The sequence below is a fragment of the Dromiciops gliroides genome, chromosome 2 (assembly GCF_019393635.1).
Source record: "Dromiciops gliroides isolate mDroGli1 chromosome 2, mDroGli1.pri, whole genome shotgun sequence".
NCBI classification, from domain to species: Eukaryota; Metazoa; Chordata; class Mammalia; order Microbiotheria; family Microbiotheriidae; genus Dromiciops; species Dromiciops gliroides.
This window is the reverse complement of record NC_057862.1, coordinates 331,416,458-331,434,916: the sequence shown is the minus strand read 5'-3', so window position 1 is coordinate 331,434,916 and position 18,459 is coordinate 331,416,458. Positions and strand designations below refer to the sequence as shown.

Here is an 18,459-nt window from a genome sequence, read left to right as displayed (position 1 = left end):
ACTGTAGAATAACAAGCACAGATAATTCTCCATAAGTCTAAATCCCCTCCCCCTCTCCTACATGGAATAGTCATTTGTATTCCCATCAGATGCATGGATTATTATATGATTAGATTAAACCACAATGAAGTTTCAAAATGAAAATAATCTCAGAAAATCTTTGATTTTAATATTATGCTTATGAAAGAAAGTAATTTGCAGCTTGCTTAAGTGCTTCATCCTGTAATAGTGTTGATGTTTGCCTTCTCTGCTTGAAATGGAAATTTCATTTGCAATGATAATTTCCCTCCAGGTGATACCTGGAGAAGGAGGAGGACATCTTTAAAAGTGTGAGTCAACCCTAGGAAAAAAAAAAAAGGTTGGAGTTGGCGGGGAGAGCTGGTGTCAAGTCTGTTAAAATCCAAGATGTTTTCCCAAAGAGCCTGGAATGCTCTCTGATTAGTATTTCTCAAAGGTAATTTGTCATTGAGCTTACCTACATTCAAATCAGTCATAGACAGTCTATCAAGATGATGCAGTATTCTCCAAGGTTGCCCCTGTCCTCTGAGAAATAATAGTAATAATAACAGTAATAATAATAGCTAAGAAGTATGTAGTGCTTTAAGTTTTTCTCTTTACATGTAGTATCTTGGTTGATCCTCATAATAACCCCGTGATGTAGGTGGTGGTATTAGTATACCCATTTTAGAGATGTGGAAACTGATGCCAAGAAAGGTTAAGTGACTTGTTCATGGTCACATAGTAAGTGTCTAAGGTAGTATTCAAACTCAGATCTACCTACTTTATGAAGCAAAGCACTGTACTCGACATTAAGAGAAACAAAGACAGTTTAATATAATACACAACAGCAGCAATCCTGGAAGTGCTTCAACAAGCACTTATTAATCACCTCCTGTGTACCAGGCACTGTGCTAAGCACAGAGGAGACAAAGAAATAGAGAGGGAAAAAATAGAACTTTTATCTCAAGGAGCTCACAGTCTAATGGGGATGGAGGAATGACTTTTAAATGACTGTATATAAACAAGATACAGAGAAAGCAAATGGAAGATAATGTTAGAGGGAAAGAACTAATAGCAAATGAAACTGGGAAAAGTATCCTGAAGAAGATGAGATTTGAGGTAAACTCTGAAGGAAGCAAGCAGCTAGAAGTTGTGATAGAGAGCCAGGCTTGGAGTCAGAAAGACTTATCTCCTTGAGTTCAATTCTAGCCTCAGATACTTTCTAGCCGTGTGACCCTGGGCAAGTCACTTAACCCTGTTTGCCTCAGTTTCCTCATCTGTAAAGTGGGTTGGAAAAGGAAAAGGCAAACTACTCCAGTATCTTTGCCAAGAAAACCCCAATTGGGGTCACAGAGAGTTAGATGTGACTAAAAAATAACAACTGAAGGAAGCCAGAGAAGATAGATGTCAGAAGCAAGGTAGAAGAGCATTCAGGGCATAACACAGCACAACTAGAAATACATGATGTCAGGACATGGAATATTGTGTGAGAACCAGCACATAATCTGGTGAAGCTTGCATTCTATTAGAAGAAATAATGTAAATAATGCATAAAATAAACAGAAAACATAATCAAAGTAAATATAGGTTTATTTTGGGTATCCAAGAGAAGTAGGACCTACGTTGGAATCCTGCTTTGTCTCTAGGGCTCACAGAGTTAGCTTCGAGGAGTGATGGCCTTGGCACACCAAGGATGATGCCATGAGCTCTCCTGGCAAGCCATTGAGGATCAGAAAATAGAGACTTTCAAATGACTCCTACCCATGATCCATTTGAACACTGGTGCAGCCCACACACATACCTTGCACAGGGTGACAACAAAAATGACAGATGAGAAGTGAATCATTAGTACTCCAAAACGTTGACAGTGAGGCTGAAGGAGTGCTGAAATTTCTAGGTCATTCTGGTAACAATATTGAGCAACCACAACATGTTGGTGCCTATCCTTGACTTTCTGGGGAAATAACTCAAAAATTAAAAGCTACTGTGCATGCCTTTGAAGAGTTTCGAATCAAGTCAGCAACTGCAAGGCACCAAATTCACCTGCACATGGATAAACAGAGTGATAGAATGGATTAAGGGCCAACTTTGGAATTGGTAAAACCTGGGTTAAAGGCCTGTCTTTGACAAATACTGACTTGGGTAACCTCTCAGTGCCCCAGGCATGTCTCTAAAGCTATAATTTACAGATGAGTTGCAATATGCTACTCTGCATGGATGGAAGGTATTTGTTTTTGTTTTTGTTTTTTTTGTGGGGCAGTGGGGGTTAAGTGACTTGCCCAGGGTCACACAGCTAGTAAGTGTCAAGTGTCTAAGGCCAGATTTGAACTCAGGTACTCCTGAATCCAGGGCCGGTGCTTTATCCACTGCACCACCTAGCCGCCCCTCAGTGAAAGGTATTTTCACACCAATGAAATCACAGGTCTGGAAACACATCAAAATATCCTACTGACCACCTGTATGACCTTGAAAAAGCTTCTTTCTTTCTCTTGGTTTCAGTGTTCTCCTTCTATAAAATGAGAGGTTGGAGGGGCAGCTAGATGGTGCAGTGGATAAAGCACCGGCCCTGGATTCAGGAGTACCGGGGTACCTGAGTTCAAATCTGGCCTCAGACACTTAACATTTACTAGCTGTGTGACCCTGGGCAAGTCACTTAACCCCAATTGCTTCACCAAAAAAAAAACAAAAACAAACATAAAAACATAAATAAATAAATAAATAAATAGATAAATAAAATGAGAGGTTGGACCAGATGATCTCCAAGTACCCTTTCAAATTTATAATCTGTAGTTCTATGGTAAGAGGAGTCCCATGCCTGCTAAAATGTGTTCAGAGGGAAGTAGTTCAATCAACAGATTGCATGGGGAACAATAAAGAAAACATTTGGCCATATACTTCCCAGGGTGGGATCAAATTGTGATAACTTGCATCATATAAGTTATACGATGAGCCTCCAGGTATGTGTATTATGGAATTTACTTATCAAGACAAGTATGTAATTTATAATGCAACTTGGGCAAGGGACAAAATAAACTATTGGAATCTATAAATTATCTAGACCATTTATCTCCTGGAAGGAGAGTCATATATGTAATCAGCTAAACCTTCTAACTTTTAGGACCCATCATAAATGAACATTTCTTTCTCTCTCTCTCTCTCTCTCTCTCTCTCTCTCTCTCTCTCTCTCTCTCTCTCTCTCTCTCTCCCCCTCCCTCCCTCTTGACTATCTGTATTTTTTTCATATTCAGATCATGCCCAGACCTGACTGAAATGAGTGCAAGGTGATGAAGTATTTCTCAGTGTATCAACAGTTTTTTAGTGCTGATGTGCATAGCAGACCAATGGAAAAGATTTAGCAATCTGACAGTGGGGTAGAGTGCTGGACTTAAAATTTGGACTTAAAAAAATTGGACTTAAAAATTTGGACTTAATTTGCCTCTACCAATCTTTTTTGTTTGTTTTTTGGTGAGGTAATGGGGGTTAAGTGACTTGCCCAGGGTCACACAGCTAGTAAGTGTTAAGTGTCTGAAGCTGGATTTGAACTCAGGTCCTCCTGACTCCAGGGCCAGTGCTCTATCCACTGCGCCACCTAGCCGCCCTGCCTCTACCAATCTTATTAGCTTTATGACCATGGACAAGCCACTTAGTTTTTTTCTGGGCCTTGATTTCATCATCTGTAAAATGGGGGACTAATGATACCTCTAGTGTCTAACTTCATGGGGTTATTATGAGAAGCCAATGAGATTATTCACATAAAATGCTTTGCAATCTTTGAAGTTCTAGATAAATAACATTATTGTACAATGCAAAGGTTTGGCACGACACTAAACTCAGAGCTACAGACCTGAGTTCTAGGTCCCATTCTATGATAGACTCATACTGTAAGTGTGACCAAGTCACTTAAAGATTTCTATGTCTGTTTTCTTTAAAGTTCTATAGCCATTAATACCTATCCTACCTATATCACAGGGTTGTTGTGAGAGTCAAATGTGTATTTGAAAAGCCCTACACAAATAGAATGAATGGAATAGAAAAAGGATAGAGGGAAGAAAGGGAGGGAGGGAGGGGGAAAGGAAAGGAAAGGAAAGGAAAGGAAAGGAAAGGAAAGGAAAGGAAAGGAAAGGAAAGGAAAGGAAAGGAAAGGAAAGGAAAGGAAAGGAAAGGAAAGGAAAGGAAAGGAAAGGAAAGGAAAGGAAAGGAAAGGAAAGGAAAGGAAAGGAAAGGAAAGGAAAGGAAAGGAAAGGAAAGGAAAGGAAAGGAAAGGAAAGGAAAGGAAAGGAAAGGAAAGGAAAGGAAAGGAAAGGAAAGGAAAGGAAAGGAAAGGAAAGGAAAGGAAAGGAAAGGAAAGGAAAGGAAAGGAAAGGAAAGGAAAGGAAAGGAAAGGAAAGGAAAGGAAAGGAAAGGAAAGGAAAGGAAAGGAAAGGAAAGGAAAGGAAAGGAAAGGAAAGGAAAGGAAAGGAAAGGAAAGGAAAGGAAAGGAAAGGAAAGGAAAGGAAAGGAAAGGAAAGGAAAGGAAAGGAAAGGAAAGGAAAGGAAAGGAAAGGAAAGGAAAGGAAAGGAAAGGAAAGGAAAGGAAAGGAAAGGAAAGGAAAGGAAAGGAAAGGAAAGGAAAGGAAAGGATTTATCAAGTACACTATATGTTTTACATTGTGCAAAGTATTAGGGCTACAAATAGAAAAGACAACCCCTGTTCTCATAGAGTACATTCTAATAGGGCAGACAACATCTATAGGTTTTGACAGCAAGTCAGATGGAAAGAGCCCATGGGCTTAGGGTACAGCAGCAAGGTTAAGCAGCAATATACCCTCTTCAACATCATAAACATGGTATTTATTCATTATTAGATGGTGGCATTTATTATGGCTGTTATTGTTACTATTTTCCGTCTTATTCCATCTCTGGATCAATCCTCATCTTAAATGAGCAAGTTCTTGCTCTAGTCATCATCTCGTAAGTTCCACTGAAGCAAGGGATTTTGGTTCCACTGAAATCTCTTTGATGCTATTTCAAAGGCCACAGTGAGAAATGAAGAAGGTGGAAGAACTTCAGAATCTTGATATTTATTCTTCTTTAATTCCTTTTATAGGAGACCTGTGAATCCATCCTCAACTGTGCTTTAGAAGAGGTGAAGAGATGCTATAACATGAGCAAAACAGAACACAAGTTCTTTGGCATCCATCTTCCTTCTCAGGCACCATCTTCCCCTGTGGAAGCAGCAGGTTCAGATATTGGGCTGGTGATTGATGGAAGGACTTTAAATATCATTTTCCAAGGGAATTTGGAGAAGAAGTTCCTGGAGTTGACCAAATATTGCCGCTCAGTCCTGTGTTGTCGCTTTACCCCACTTCAGAAGAGCATGGTGGTCAAGCTGGTGAGGGACAAGTTGAAAGTAATGACTCTCTCTATAGGTAATTACCATACCAGGGAATGGGAACAATGGGATCTAGCTGACCAGAAAGGGGTCAGAACAACAAAAAACAAATAAACAAACAAACTTGGCAGGTGGTCTGGGAATCAATAGGATAGAGTCTACAGGCAGCTGAGTGGTGTAATGGATAAAGCAATGGGTTTGGAATCAGGGAGGCTCATGTTTATAAGTTCAAATCCACCCTCAGACACTTTCTACCTGTGTGACCCTGGACAAGTCACTTAACCCTGTTTACCTTTTTCCTCATCTGTAAAATGAGCTAGAAAAGGAAATGCCAAACTACTCTAGTATCTTTATAAAGAAAACCCCCAATAGGACTAAAAGAGTCAGACACCACTGAAATGACTGAATAGCAACATGAAGGATAGAGTCAAAATCACAATAGGACCAGAGATCAGAAACAAGCCAGGGTTCTGATAGCCAAGAGATCAAAGCAGAGTCCAAGAAGTTCATCGTGTACTGGAGCCAAAAGAAGTCTAGGTTCTAAGAAGCAAGGAAGTCAGTGAGTTAGAATGAAGTAACCAGGTCTCAAGGGTTAAGGCAGACAAGGGTCTGGAATCCAGGAAGTGCAGGTAAAGCAGAGAGAGATTATCAATTGCAGAGGCACCAAAGGAAACCTGATCCAGGCTTTTCCCTCTGGCCTCCTACATTCCAAAACCAACCTTAGTAACTTATTTTTAAAAATGCTTAAATATATGTTGTTTTTATTCCATTTGATTTCCCACAGAGTATGACTAACCATAGGATAGAAGGTATGCTCTGACCCTAATTAATGTACTGGAATTTAATGGAAAGCTGGCATGGGTATCAGAAGTTTTGAGTTCAAATTCTGCCACTGTCTAACCCACTAGCAGCCATTCAAGGTCCTTTTGGTCAGTAAATAAATATTTATTAATCACCTCCTGTGCCAAGCACTGTGCTAAGCACTGGATATACCAAGAAAGGCAAAAGATAGTCCCTGCTCTCAAAGAGCTGACAGCCTAGAGTATGATCTTTGTGAGAGAACTAGAATTACAACAATGTCCTTACAGATAAAGTCATTATCTTTTGCCTTCTCTATCTCTAGTCCTCATCTGTGATTTCAAAGCATGAAATCTGAGGAAAATTTCAATACATTTTACACAGTATTCCCTTTATTAATTGCATCTTGTCTAAGTATTCAGCATAAGGTGATATTAAACTGCTTAGAGTTTGCAGGAGAGCAAACTCTTAGTTAGAGCAGCCCATTTGGATCCAGAACTCTTCCTTCACAGAGCTTCAGTCACCCACTCACCACAAAAATACCACAGAGCTCATTCTTTAGGGTCAGAGATGTGTTGGAATCCCATAGCAACAGAAACAAAGCCCGCTCAGGAAAGAAACAGCAGGACTGCCTCACCTCCACTTTCCTTGGCTTGCTAATGGAAGAGGTTAAAGGCTGAGACAGTTCTGCCATGGGAAAGATTTAAATGATTCATTTCCATGTTATGTTAAAAAAAAAAAAAGAAACTAATTATGGGAAGAATAAAGGCAGCCACAGATGACACGCTACTTTTTGAGATCAATAAATTTGTTTCAAAACAATTATGGGAAGATTTTTTTCTCTACTTGAGTTCACCATTCTCTATGGTGAATAATATTAACTTAATTGCAGCTTATTACTGAGAAGCAGCTGTAAAAAATAAATAAATAAATAAAATGGAGGCAATGCAGACTCAGAGATAAACTGCTAAGAGTGAATTCAGAATCAGGCTTTGGGGAAGAAAGGGACTTTCAGGGAAACACTGTAGTGATTGGTCTGTCCCTTGTCCCACTGACAGACCCCTTTCACTCAGCAGAAGAGGATTCCATGTTAGAGAAAACAAAGAGATTAATGCCAGATTACCTAAAGCACCTTTGTTCATTTGTTTGACTCATTTAAGTGCATTAAAACTAAAACTGGGGGCAGCTAGGTGGCGCAGTGGATAGAGCACCAGCCCTGGAGTCAGGAGGACCTGAGTTCAATTCCCGCCTCAGATACTTAACACTTACTAGCTGTGTGACCCTAGGCAAGTCACTTAACACCAATTGCCTCAAAACAAAACAAAAAAGACCCTTGAAATCTGCCCCAACCAAAAAACTTCATTAAATCCTATTTTCTAAGGTTCGGTTGAATTGAACAAATATTTATTGTGACAACTATATAGCAAACACCATATTAGATACTTAGCACACAATCCCCTAATGACAAATTCTCAGAAGTAGAAGGAACTTCAAAATCACATGGTCTGACTCTTTTTTGAGTTTCAGTCTCTTGAACAACCTCAGTCTTTTCATCTGACACTTAGTAGGCACCTATAATAAATTCTTGTTGACTGATTGATCTAAAAGAATGAGAAATTTGGACTGATTACTCTCCAGGGTCACTTTGAACACTAAAATCCTGTGAAAGTATCCTATGAAAAAAATTTTCAACAAGTAGTCACTCAAATACTGCTTGAAGACTTCTGGTACAGGAGAGCTGAATATTCCCATATACACATACACGCGTGCACCAAAGGACTTCTCTGGAACAGCATCTTACTGCTACCTGTTCTTCCCTCTTTGAGCCAAAAAAACCAAACCTAATTTATTTTCTAGACCAAAGCTTTAAACTGTGGATCATGATTCCATATGGGGTCATTTAATTGAATGTGGGGGTTGCGAAAAATTTGACAACAGTAAAAGGTTATGTATACGTATTTTATATGCCTATATATCTGGGGTCATGTAAAAATTTCTTGGGTAAAAAGGGGTCACAAGTAGAAAAAAATTTAAGAATCCCTGTTCTAGAGCACTGCCTTTCAGGTGCTTGAGGACAGCTATCATGTTCCATTTGAATCTCTTCCCCACGCTAAAAATTGTTAGTTCCTTCTACCAATGCTGCCTCCTTGGTCCTGACTCACCATCTTGGGATCCTTTACATGTACTGCAGTTTGTTAAGTTTTAGTTTGTCAATGTTCCTCTAAAATGTGGACTCCTAGGACTAATCACAATACCAAAAAATGAAAAACAACAGACTCTCTGCCAACAAGGAGCTTACAGTCTAATGGGAGAGGATAATGTGGATATATGAAAATTCCACAAGTATCGATCAGGCATTTACTATATACCGTGCACTGGGGACAAAAAGATAACACTGAAGGAATGATCTCGAAGTCCCTCCTAGTTCTTCTGATTATGTTTGCAATCTGAGGCATCTGAAACATGTCTTTTGAAATTTCAGATCTGAAATATACACAAAACCACAGAAGCTCGATTTATTTAATCCCTCTTCATCAGTCATTCTCCATCTGTTCTCAGGTGATGGTGCAAATGATGTAAGCATGATTCAAGCTGCTGATATTGGAATTGGGATATCTGGGCAAGAAGGCATGCAGGTATTGCTAGCATTCTCTTTTTTCCCTTATTCCTTCCTCATGTTAGATGTAGGCAAGTGCCTAAGGTCTGTTAGGTGACTTGCTCTCAGAAAGAGATGCAGGTCAATTCATTACCATCCACAAGTTGGCTGTCTTTCAGGCTTCTCTATGTTGCCTGCCCAATGCCTAACCAAATCCAAAGCCAGGTATTTAGGGAAATGACTACAATAAATGTGTATGTTGCATTACAAAACCAAGCCTTCATTCCAAAGCTAAATATAAATTAGTAGTTCTGTGAGCTATCAGTTTCACTTGGCTTAATCATGCATCTTTATAACTTCTACCCATGTTTCAAGTTTTTCATACAATTCCCTAAAAAAAAATTTCTAAAAGCTTTGTTCTATCTATACATTTGAAAATCTGTATCACCCACCATTTTTTTTTGAAGATGATTCTTTGAGGGGGCAGCTAGGTGGTACAGTGATAAAGCACTGGCCCTGGATTCATGAGGACCTGAATTCAAATCTGGCTTCAAACACAACACTTACTAGCTGTGTGACCCTGGGCAAGTCACTTAACCCTCATTTCCCCGCCAAAAAAGGAAAAAAAAATTCCCTGAATCACAAATTAAACTTAAGGTTCTAGAAAGGTAGTTTTGAAACCATTTGTCTGATTTGGTCAAAATCCATCCTTTAGAAGTTATCATGAAACAGACCTCACAGGAATGAAAAACTGTTCATCCCAACTGTAACTGGTGGCTTGGTCCTATATCTCACCAGAAATGAGGTGGGAAGTGGTTTGTATGTCCAAACAAAAGAGGGCCTATTGGGAATTAGTCCAATTATCATGTAATGGTGGTGACTCTTTTAGTCCCTGCCCCTCAGGAATGCAAGAAAGAGGTTTCTCCCTTCTGGGAGGTTTCTTTGGGATTGGGAATCATTTCAGACAGGGTAGGTAAAGCAATTTGGATGAAAGACTTTTCAGCTGTCATTTTTCAGGCTGTGATGTCCAGTGATTTTGCCATCGCTCGATTCAAGCACCTCAAGAAGTTACTGCTTGTGCACGGCCACTGGTGCTACTCACGTTTGGCAAAGATGGTTGTTTACTACTTCTACAAAAATGTGGTAAGTGGCCACCTTAGGTCTGAGTGTGAGGACCCTGCCCATCAAACCCCAATCATAGAAATCAGCAGCCAGAGTCTGTTCACTGTGACTAATGGAGATCAGAAGACCTACCTGCCTCACTATTCCCCTCTCCAGCCTTTCAGTGCCTGAGATTTCTGCCAATGGAATCCATCATTTGGTTTAAAGCACCAAAGAAAAAGAAAAAGAAAAAGAAGCCACCTGGGAGGGATAAGGCATTAACCAATTGGTGCCCTTTTATCCCATTTACAGAGAGTAAGGGCATAAAGAAGAAAAGACAAAGGATGGGTAAGTTTTGACATGTGGATAAGTGTTAGCTAAGATCTAGAAAACTGGAGTTTTACCAGGTAGGTCACCAAAGGAAGGATCTTATAGGTCCAGGACAATGTATGGGAACTGGGAACTGCTGAAAAGGTGTCAAAAGTGTGTAAGAAGAAGAGAGAGGGATAAATGTAACTTTGAGTGTGTTTGGACATTTTTTCCCCCTCCCTTCACCAATTGACTTGCCATGGAACTCGGGCAAGACAAGTCACCTCTGAGTCACAGTTCTCTCAATCTACAAAATGGGTCCCTCTATGCTTATCAGAGAATCATTGAATAGAGCTGCAGAACTTTTCTAATACCTCTCCCAATTTTACATGTGAGGAAACTGAGGCCCAGAAAAATAAAGTTCCTATGGGCTATCTCATGTCTGAGAAGAATCAGAATGTTCCTCTGAATGTTAGTGGTGGCAAAACTCATTTCCTTCAAGGTGACCATTTCCTATTCCTCTGCTTTTTACAATACTCTGTTTTCCCATTTGACACCATCCCATACCTCAGTAAGGAGTATGTAACTGTAATATGGATTTAACCTCACATTACCCAACATCAAAGTGGCTAATGGTCAATGCAAGGGATGACAGTAATAATGATAATCTAGATGAAGATGATAATGAATTGGTGGCACTTTCAAGTTGGCAAAGCCCCTTTATATTTGTTATCTCATCTTATCCTCACAACAACCCTCTGTATTAGCTGCTATTATTATTCCTATTTTTAAAAATGAGGAAAAGGCTAAGAGAGTTTAAACAGCTTGTCGAGGATCATACAGCTGGTAAATGCCTGAAATAAGATTTGAAGTCAGGTCTTCCTGACTCCAAGTCCAGCATCCATATCCTATGTACCACCCAGCTGTCCATTGAGAATCAACTGCCTATCACTATTATATGTAGCCAGCACTCTCCCTGCCTGTTTTTTGAGAAACTGGGAAGAACTGGGTTTGGGGACCAGGAAGAAAAAGAAATGACTGAAACAGAAAACAGAGGAAAAAATAGAAGAAAATGGAACTCCTAGGGAAAATCCAAATGTTTAACCTTTAATGGGACAAGTTGCCCACTGGGCTAGAAAGCAGAAGACTAAGATATCCTGACCAGTCTTGAATTTCTGGATCCCTTCCCTGAATCAGAATTCAGAATGAAAACAAACCCAGAGATAGTCAGTGATTTGCAAGACGTCCTACTCAAGGAAGCCTAAAACCATGGTCAGCTGACTCCCAGTTCAGTTGTCAATCCTCTAGAACACACTGCCTCAGTTGAATGGAGCAAACTGGCCATGAGCAAGTAACATCTTGGTTTCTTCTGCTATAAAATGAGGATTCTGATATTTCCTTTTTGTACCCCCAAAGAAATAGTGAGAGGACCAAAGAGGATAATGTGCATGAAAGTATTTTGAAAAGTATAAATCTCCATGCAAATGTCAAAAATCATTTTACAACATCCATTTGTCCCTGAAAATGTTTGTCTGCCATATTTCTGAGGGCCAAAAATAAAAAATAAAAATAAAGTTCGAGTCATCAGCACTGGGGAGAAACACAGACTCAAGGTGGTACTGAGGCCTTCTAGGAGATTCTGCAACTATAGTCAGAAGCTCTTGATTAAAAAAAAGGTGGGGGGGGGGGGGAGCATTGCAAGCCAAAGAGGGAGAACATGCTTGAGTTGGTGCTTTTCATTATCTAGTTCAAGGACTTGGGATAATCCCCCTTTGCCTCCAAATAGAATCTGATTCCTGTTTGCATAAGGAAAAAAGGATGATTAGAACCAGGGGAATGGAAGACAGGCACATTAGACAAGTGGCGTCTCAGAAACCCAAGTTTTTCTCTTTTGCTCCCTTTTCTGGGCCCTGCTGGCAGCCACTGTCACCATCACCACTCAAATACAGCAAGCATATCTGCTCCAAGTTAAATGTATATGTAAATGAGTAGCAGTGAATAGAATAATGCAAATTGGATAAACTGGATAGTAATTGCATTTCAGCAAGTCAGTGCAAACAAGTCACTCCCTTTGACTGGGAATTCACTTTAAGCATGAAAGATTGTTTACTTAGAATTCAGTGTCTGTGTTTAAAAAATATATATATTTAAAAAGTCATCCTTCTGAATAAGCTTATGACTTATCAACATTAAATTTCTAATATTAAAAAAAAAAAAGAAACTTTTCCTGGCTGAGTATACTTTCAAAGCTTAAGTGCTATTTATTTCCAGCCTGATGTAGTATTCTAAGTGGGTGACACTGATGCCGCATTATCTCCCCCTTGCAATTAGAGGGTGGAGAACTATGACTTCCACATCCGCAACCCATTTCATCAGGGATTAAAAACCTGGCTGCTTCGAAGTTTGCACAATGAATTAATTACTGCTGCTTCAGCTTCTCAGGGGAAACAGGATGGGCAGAAATCGAAGCAACGCCATCACCAGATCTAAAGCATTTCTCCAAAGGAGAAAAAACTCTGCAAAGGTGGGGAAACAACCGATCCTGAACTGTTCTGAGGAGTCTGGGGGGAAAAAAGTACTCTTCTCGTGTTGCAATCTAGCTGAAGGACATATCAGTTCTTCCTCAGCAGATTCATAAAAGTCTGGATCCAAGCTCAAGCAACCTTTCAATAATTCTTAGTACCTACTATGTGCCCAGAACATAGGTTCTAAGTGTTCTAGGTGGCGCCATGGATGGAGCACTAGGCCTAGAATCAGGAAGAACCAAGTTCAAATCCAGCCTCAGAAAACTACTAGTGTATGACCCTGAGCAGATCAATTAACCCTGTTTGCCTTAGTTTCCTCATCTGTAAAATGAGCTGGAGAAAGAAATGGCAAACCTTTGACAAGAAAACCCTCAATGGGGTCATGAAGAGTTGGACACGACAGAAAAAACTGAACAACAAAATGTGCCCAGACCTTTGTTAGGAGACAAGATATAGGATCATAGATTTAGACCTGGAAAGGATTTTAAAGGCCGTGAAGTCAAACTCCCTCCTTTTACAGATGAAGAAACAGAGGCACAGAGAGGTTAAGTGACTTGCACAGGGTCACATTGTCAACAGTTTCTGAAGAAGGATTTGAATGCAAATCTTCCTGACTCCAGATCCAGTTCCTTGGCCACTGTACCATGTTCCATAAAAAACAAAAACAAAACACCTCAGTCACTCTCTCATTAAGGGGAGAAAAATATGTTGGTGGAATAGGAGTGAGGAGATGTTAATCATATTGTCGTGGGGAAATAGATGGTGGGGGTCCTTAGGTATTCCTCTTTAAAGAATTACACCCTCTTACACACAATTCAATTAGAATAAAATAGTCTTATTTAGGCACAAGAGAAAGGGACCAAGAGAGAAGTCAAAGACTTCACCTCAAGGGAAGATGGTTCAGAGACAGGATTCTCTGAGATACCTACCTATTTGCTAGAACAGAAGAAAGGCAAAAGCTTTTATAGAGGACAGATGGTGGGTAGATGGATAGGATGACCACCTCACTATGGAAATTTCCTTTTGGGGTGGGGGGGAAGCTTGAATGGAGTGGTGATTCTGATTTCTGGAATTATCTCAGTTCTTTGGTGCTGATCAGGCAGCAGCCACATATAAACTGACTTTCTTGCTATAGAATTTAATCTTCCCCTATTTAGGTACATCTATCCTGATAGCTAGTTGGCTCAACCCCCATGTCATTATGATCAACTTTGATGAACTCAAGGGGAGCTTTTATCTATAGCATTGATTGTGGTATGATGGATGTAGAACTGGTCTCAAAGCCAGGACAACCTGGGTTCAAGTCCCACTTGACACATACTGACTGTACGTATGACCAGGAACAAGTCACCACCTCTCAGGCTTCTAGGCAATTCTTTAAGACTCTAAGTTATAGACAAAGTCCTTACGTGCATTGGTAAAGGGAGTTTCCTCATCTGGGAATTCACTATACCAATGAAACCATAAGTCTAGTCCTTTATGCCATGTCTGTCCCTACTGTCCCTACCTTCCCTATAGAGTATGAATGTGAGTTCTGGTCCCTTGGTAAGAGAAATAAAGACAACTCATGCTTAATTCTAATAGATTAGATTGGGGCTGCCCCAAAATCAATCCACTCAATAAGTATTTTGAGTGTATATGATGTGCCTCTCACTATACTAAATGCTAGAGATATGAAGACCAAAATGAACCATTCACTTCCCTCGAGGAACTTACATTAATTACATCAGTAAGATGAGTTGTGGTTGGTGCCTCCAACAGGATGGGTTTCAATGACTGGGGCTGCCTTTAAGATAAATGGGTTGGCTCAGATTCTTTGGAGGATAGATTCAGTTGGGAAGAGCCAGCATTTGTTCCGGTCTATAAAAGTGAGCAGAGACCTCCCTTTTCAACACTTAAAAATTCTCCTGCCTTTTTTTTTCCCCAGAGAGAAAAATGGAAGAGGAGGTGGGGCATGGAAAGGGGGGCGGGGAAGAGCAAATAACATCTTTATCAGATATCTGCTACTCAAAGGCATTATGCTAAGTGTTGCCTAATTCCTTACATTTGCATAGCACTTAGTTTTCAAAGTGTCTTCATTCATTGACAGGAGGTCATTTGATTCTTAGAACTGTGAAGAGGGCAGAGTAGGTATTTATGGAGTAGACGCTTGAGCTTAGTCAGCACTAGTGCTGGCCATCTGAAGACTTCCCAAACCACACTGGCTTTGGGGAAATCGTTTCATTGTCTTGGGCAGTTTGTTCTTTGATCTGTAAAGTAGTGAAGGTGATTGCTAACATCCCACCCCACCCTGAAGCTCAAAGATAATAGGATTCTATTATCCCCATTTTTCAGATGAGAAAACTGAAATATCACAGTGTCATGGACAGAAAGTCAGCCTTCAACTCCGGACAACCTAGGTACAAGTCCTGCCTTTAACACAAAGGCTTGGTGCTCTAAGCAACCCTCCAAGAGCATATTCGGCAGATGAGCTGCTAATTTGCATTAGTGGGGGGAGTTTCCACAGAAGGAACTTTTCCTTATCCTACATCTCAGAAGGTTAAATGAATTGTCTGGTGTCAGGTGCCTAAGTAACTGGAAGGACTGTAACTAGACACCAGATTTTCTAACTCCTGGTCCAGTCTATAAAGTAAGTCTCAGTTCCATTACTAAGCAGCTGTGTGACTAAGACTGTCTTTAGAGACAGATGGAGTTTCCTTCATGAAATATTCTTCTTCTCTTGGTAATAAATCCTAAGAAATAAATGCCTAGGGCTTGACAAAAGGACTTGGGGACAGGAAGGAGACTATTGATAGGGAATGGAACCAGGAACTTTCAACTCCTTTTACCCCTGAAAGCCAGCACTTTATATGCAATTATGGTCTTACAGAATTACCTACGGCATTAAAAGGTATAGCGACTTGCCCAGGGTCACACAGCCAATATGTGTCAGAGGTAGCTTTTGAACCAGGGTCTTCTGTCTCCAAAGCTGTCTCTATGCACTAGGGCAAGCTGCCTTTGAATTAACAACAACAACAATAATAACTCACATTACAGCTTTATCAAGTATGTTCTCCACAACAACCACTGTAGGTGAGAAATACAAGTATTATTATAAATCCCATTTTACAAATAAGATAACAGCCTCAGCTACATAGCACAGAAGATAGAGCACTGGACCTGGAGTCAGGGAGACCCAAGTTCAAATCCAGCCTCAGATACTTACTAGCTGTGACCCTGGAAAAGTCACTTAACCTCTGTCTGCTTCAGTTTTCTCCACTGTGGTTGTGAACATCAGATGAGATAATATTTGTTTAGCACTTATGTCAGTGCCTGACATATAGTAGGTGCTTAATAAATACGTGGTTTTTTCCCTCAGTTAACAAATATATGTCCTGTCTACCTCATTGGTATGTTAAAAGGAAAGCTTGCAATCATGCATGGACAAGAAAAAAGGAATTTAAAAGCAGGTTAGATAGACAGATCAAACAGATTTACTGAGGTTTTCTTTTTTTCCTTCTGACTTTTAAGAACAACATATTGAGAGCTTTGGAAATTTGAACATAGTACTATACCAGATTCTTCACAGCATCATTAGGTCCCTGTCTTCCAAGAAACACTTCAGAGACTAGCTGAAGAAAGATCCCCCTCAAAGTAGCTTAGCTGGGCAGCTGCATCAGGAGGCAGACTAGCCTGGTATACAACACCCAGGGATGAAAACAGTCCTTTCTTTGACAGAGAAAGAGGCAAAGAGTCAGGGCAGCAAACAGCAACAAGTTCAGATTTTTAGACCTAGGTTTTAAAATTTTTAAAAATCAAATAGCTGGAGTTCAAATCTGGCCTCAGACACTTAACACTTACTAGCTGTGTGACCCTGGGCAAGTCACTTAACCCTCATTGTCCCACAAAACAAAACAAAACAAAAAATCAAATAGCTTCAGACAATCATATTCCCTGGGGGAGGATAGGGCTTCATGGCCATGCTTTTAACCAAAGGCAAGTAACCTCCATGGCAGCACCATCTTGGGAGACAGAGAACTAGAAGGAAAAAGGAATCTTGGAAAGTCATTGGCCTGGAAGTTAGGACTTCTGTTCCAGGCTCTGCCACTAATCTTCAGAGTGACTCAGCTCTGGCAAATCAGCCTTCCATGCACAAAATAAGGCATTCGTAGAGTCTCAGTTCTTCCAGTAAGGAGCTGAGTGACCTTGAGTTATTCCTTTTTTTTTCTTTTTTTTTTTTGGTGAGGGAATTGGGGTTAAGTGACTTGCCCAGTGTCACACAGCTAGTAAGTGTCAAGTGTCTGAGGCCGGATTTGAACTCAGGTCCTCCTGACTCCAGGACCAGTGCTCTATCCAATGTACCACCTAGCTGCCCCGGGTAATTCCTTTTTAAATTCTCTCATCCTCGGTTTCATCATTTGTAAATGAGGGTGGGAAGAGAGGAATCAGAATTACTACCATCTACCAAGGTGGTTAATGCCGGCTAGGTAGTGCAATGGAAAGAGTGCAGGATAGAGGACCTGGAGTCAGCAAAACTCATCTTCCTGAGTTGAAATCTGGCCTCAGACATTAGCTCTGTGATCCTGGGCACATTACTTAACCCTGTTTGCCTCAGTTTCCTCATCTGTACAGTGAGCTGGAGAAGGAAATGGCAAACCACTCCAGTATCTTTGCCAAGAAAACCCCAAATTGCATCATGAAGAGTCAGACATGACTGAAATGACTAAATAACAAAACATGGTGGTTATGAGGTCAAATTAGATAATGTATGTAATATACTTTGTAGCTCTTAAAGCTCTATATAAATAAATGTGTTATCATGATTTTTCTTATTAATCTCTAAAACAAGACTAATAATATCTGCTTCACCTAATTCACAGAGTTTTCATGAGAATCAAATGGAACAAAGTCTGTGATGACCCTTAGTCACCAAAGACACAATAAATATCCTCATCTGTTATCCTCATGACCATGTAACAGCTCCAAGTCACTTGTAACAACAGTGTGCTCTTTGTATGATCTCTCCCTAAATGATACCAAAACTGCTTTCATTGGCCCGTTGACACCATGCTTTGGGAATCCTAGGTTGAATGAGCTCCAGAGGTAACTAAAGATCCCTCCATCTCTCCCTACAGTGCTATGTCAACCTCCTCTTTTGGTACCAATTCTTCTGTGGTTTTTCCGGTTCCACAATGATCGATTACTGGCAGATGATATTCTTCAACCTCTTCTTTACCTCCTTACCTCCCCTAGTCTTTGGGATCCTGGATAAAGACGTCTCTGATGAAACCCTCCTGGCCTTGCCAGAACTCTACAGGAGTGGACAGGACTCTCAGGTAAGAAGCTTGAGGCCAGAGTTCTCATTTCTTAGCTGGGGCCCCAACTAGGGGATTCAAGTGCTACCTAAGGACTGTGTTCAGCAATGGGAAATAGAAGACACAGAGAACTTATTATGGACAGACATAGTCCATAGGATCATAATATCTGGCATTTATATAAGTACTTTGAGGTTTGCAAAGCACTTTATAGATGTTGTCTCATTTCGTTCTCACAAGTCAGGGAGTTGGTCACTCAAAAAGCATCTATGAAACAGTCAGTATATGCCAGACCCTGTGCTAAGGGATTGGGATACAGGAAAGGCAAAAAGATAGTCCCTGCTCTCCAGGAGTGCATGGTCTAATGGGAAGAGATGACACACAAACAGTTATGTATAATTGAAATATACACAAGATAAATTGGAGATTATCAATAGAGGTAGGTGCGATTATTATCCCTATTTT

The 18,459-nt window shown here is 40.3% G+C and overlaps 1 protein-coding gene across 1 annotated transcript in view; it reads left to right on the top strand.

The window, feature by feature from the left end:
* Positions 1 to 18,459, top strand: part of ATP10B (ATPase phospholipid transporting 10B (putative)) — a 144,078-nt gene that overhangs the window by 104,732 nt on the left and 20,887 nt on the right. Inside the window, exons 15-18 of the mRNA XM_043986953.1 lie at positions 5,087 to 5,408; positions 8,729 to 8,805; positions 9,783 to 9,908; positions 17,815 to 18,015. Of these exons, the coding sequence (XP_043842888.1) occupies positions 5,087 to 5,408; positions 8,729 to 8,805; positions 9,783 to 9,908; positions 17,815 to 18,015 (726 nt within the window). The remainder of the gene's footprint in view (positions 1 to 5,086; positions 5,409 to 8,728; positions 8,806 to 9,782; positions 9,909 to 17,814; positions 18,016 to 18,459) is intronic.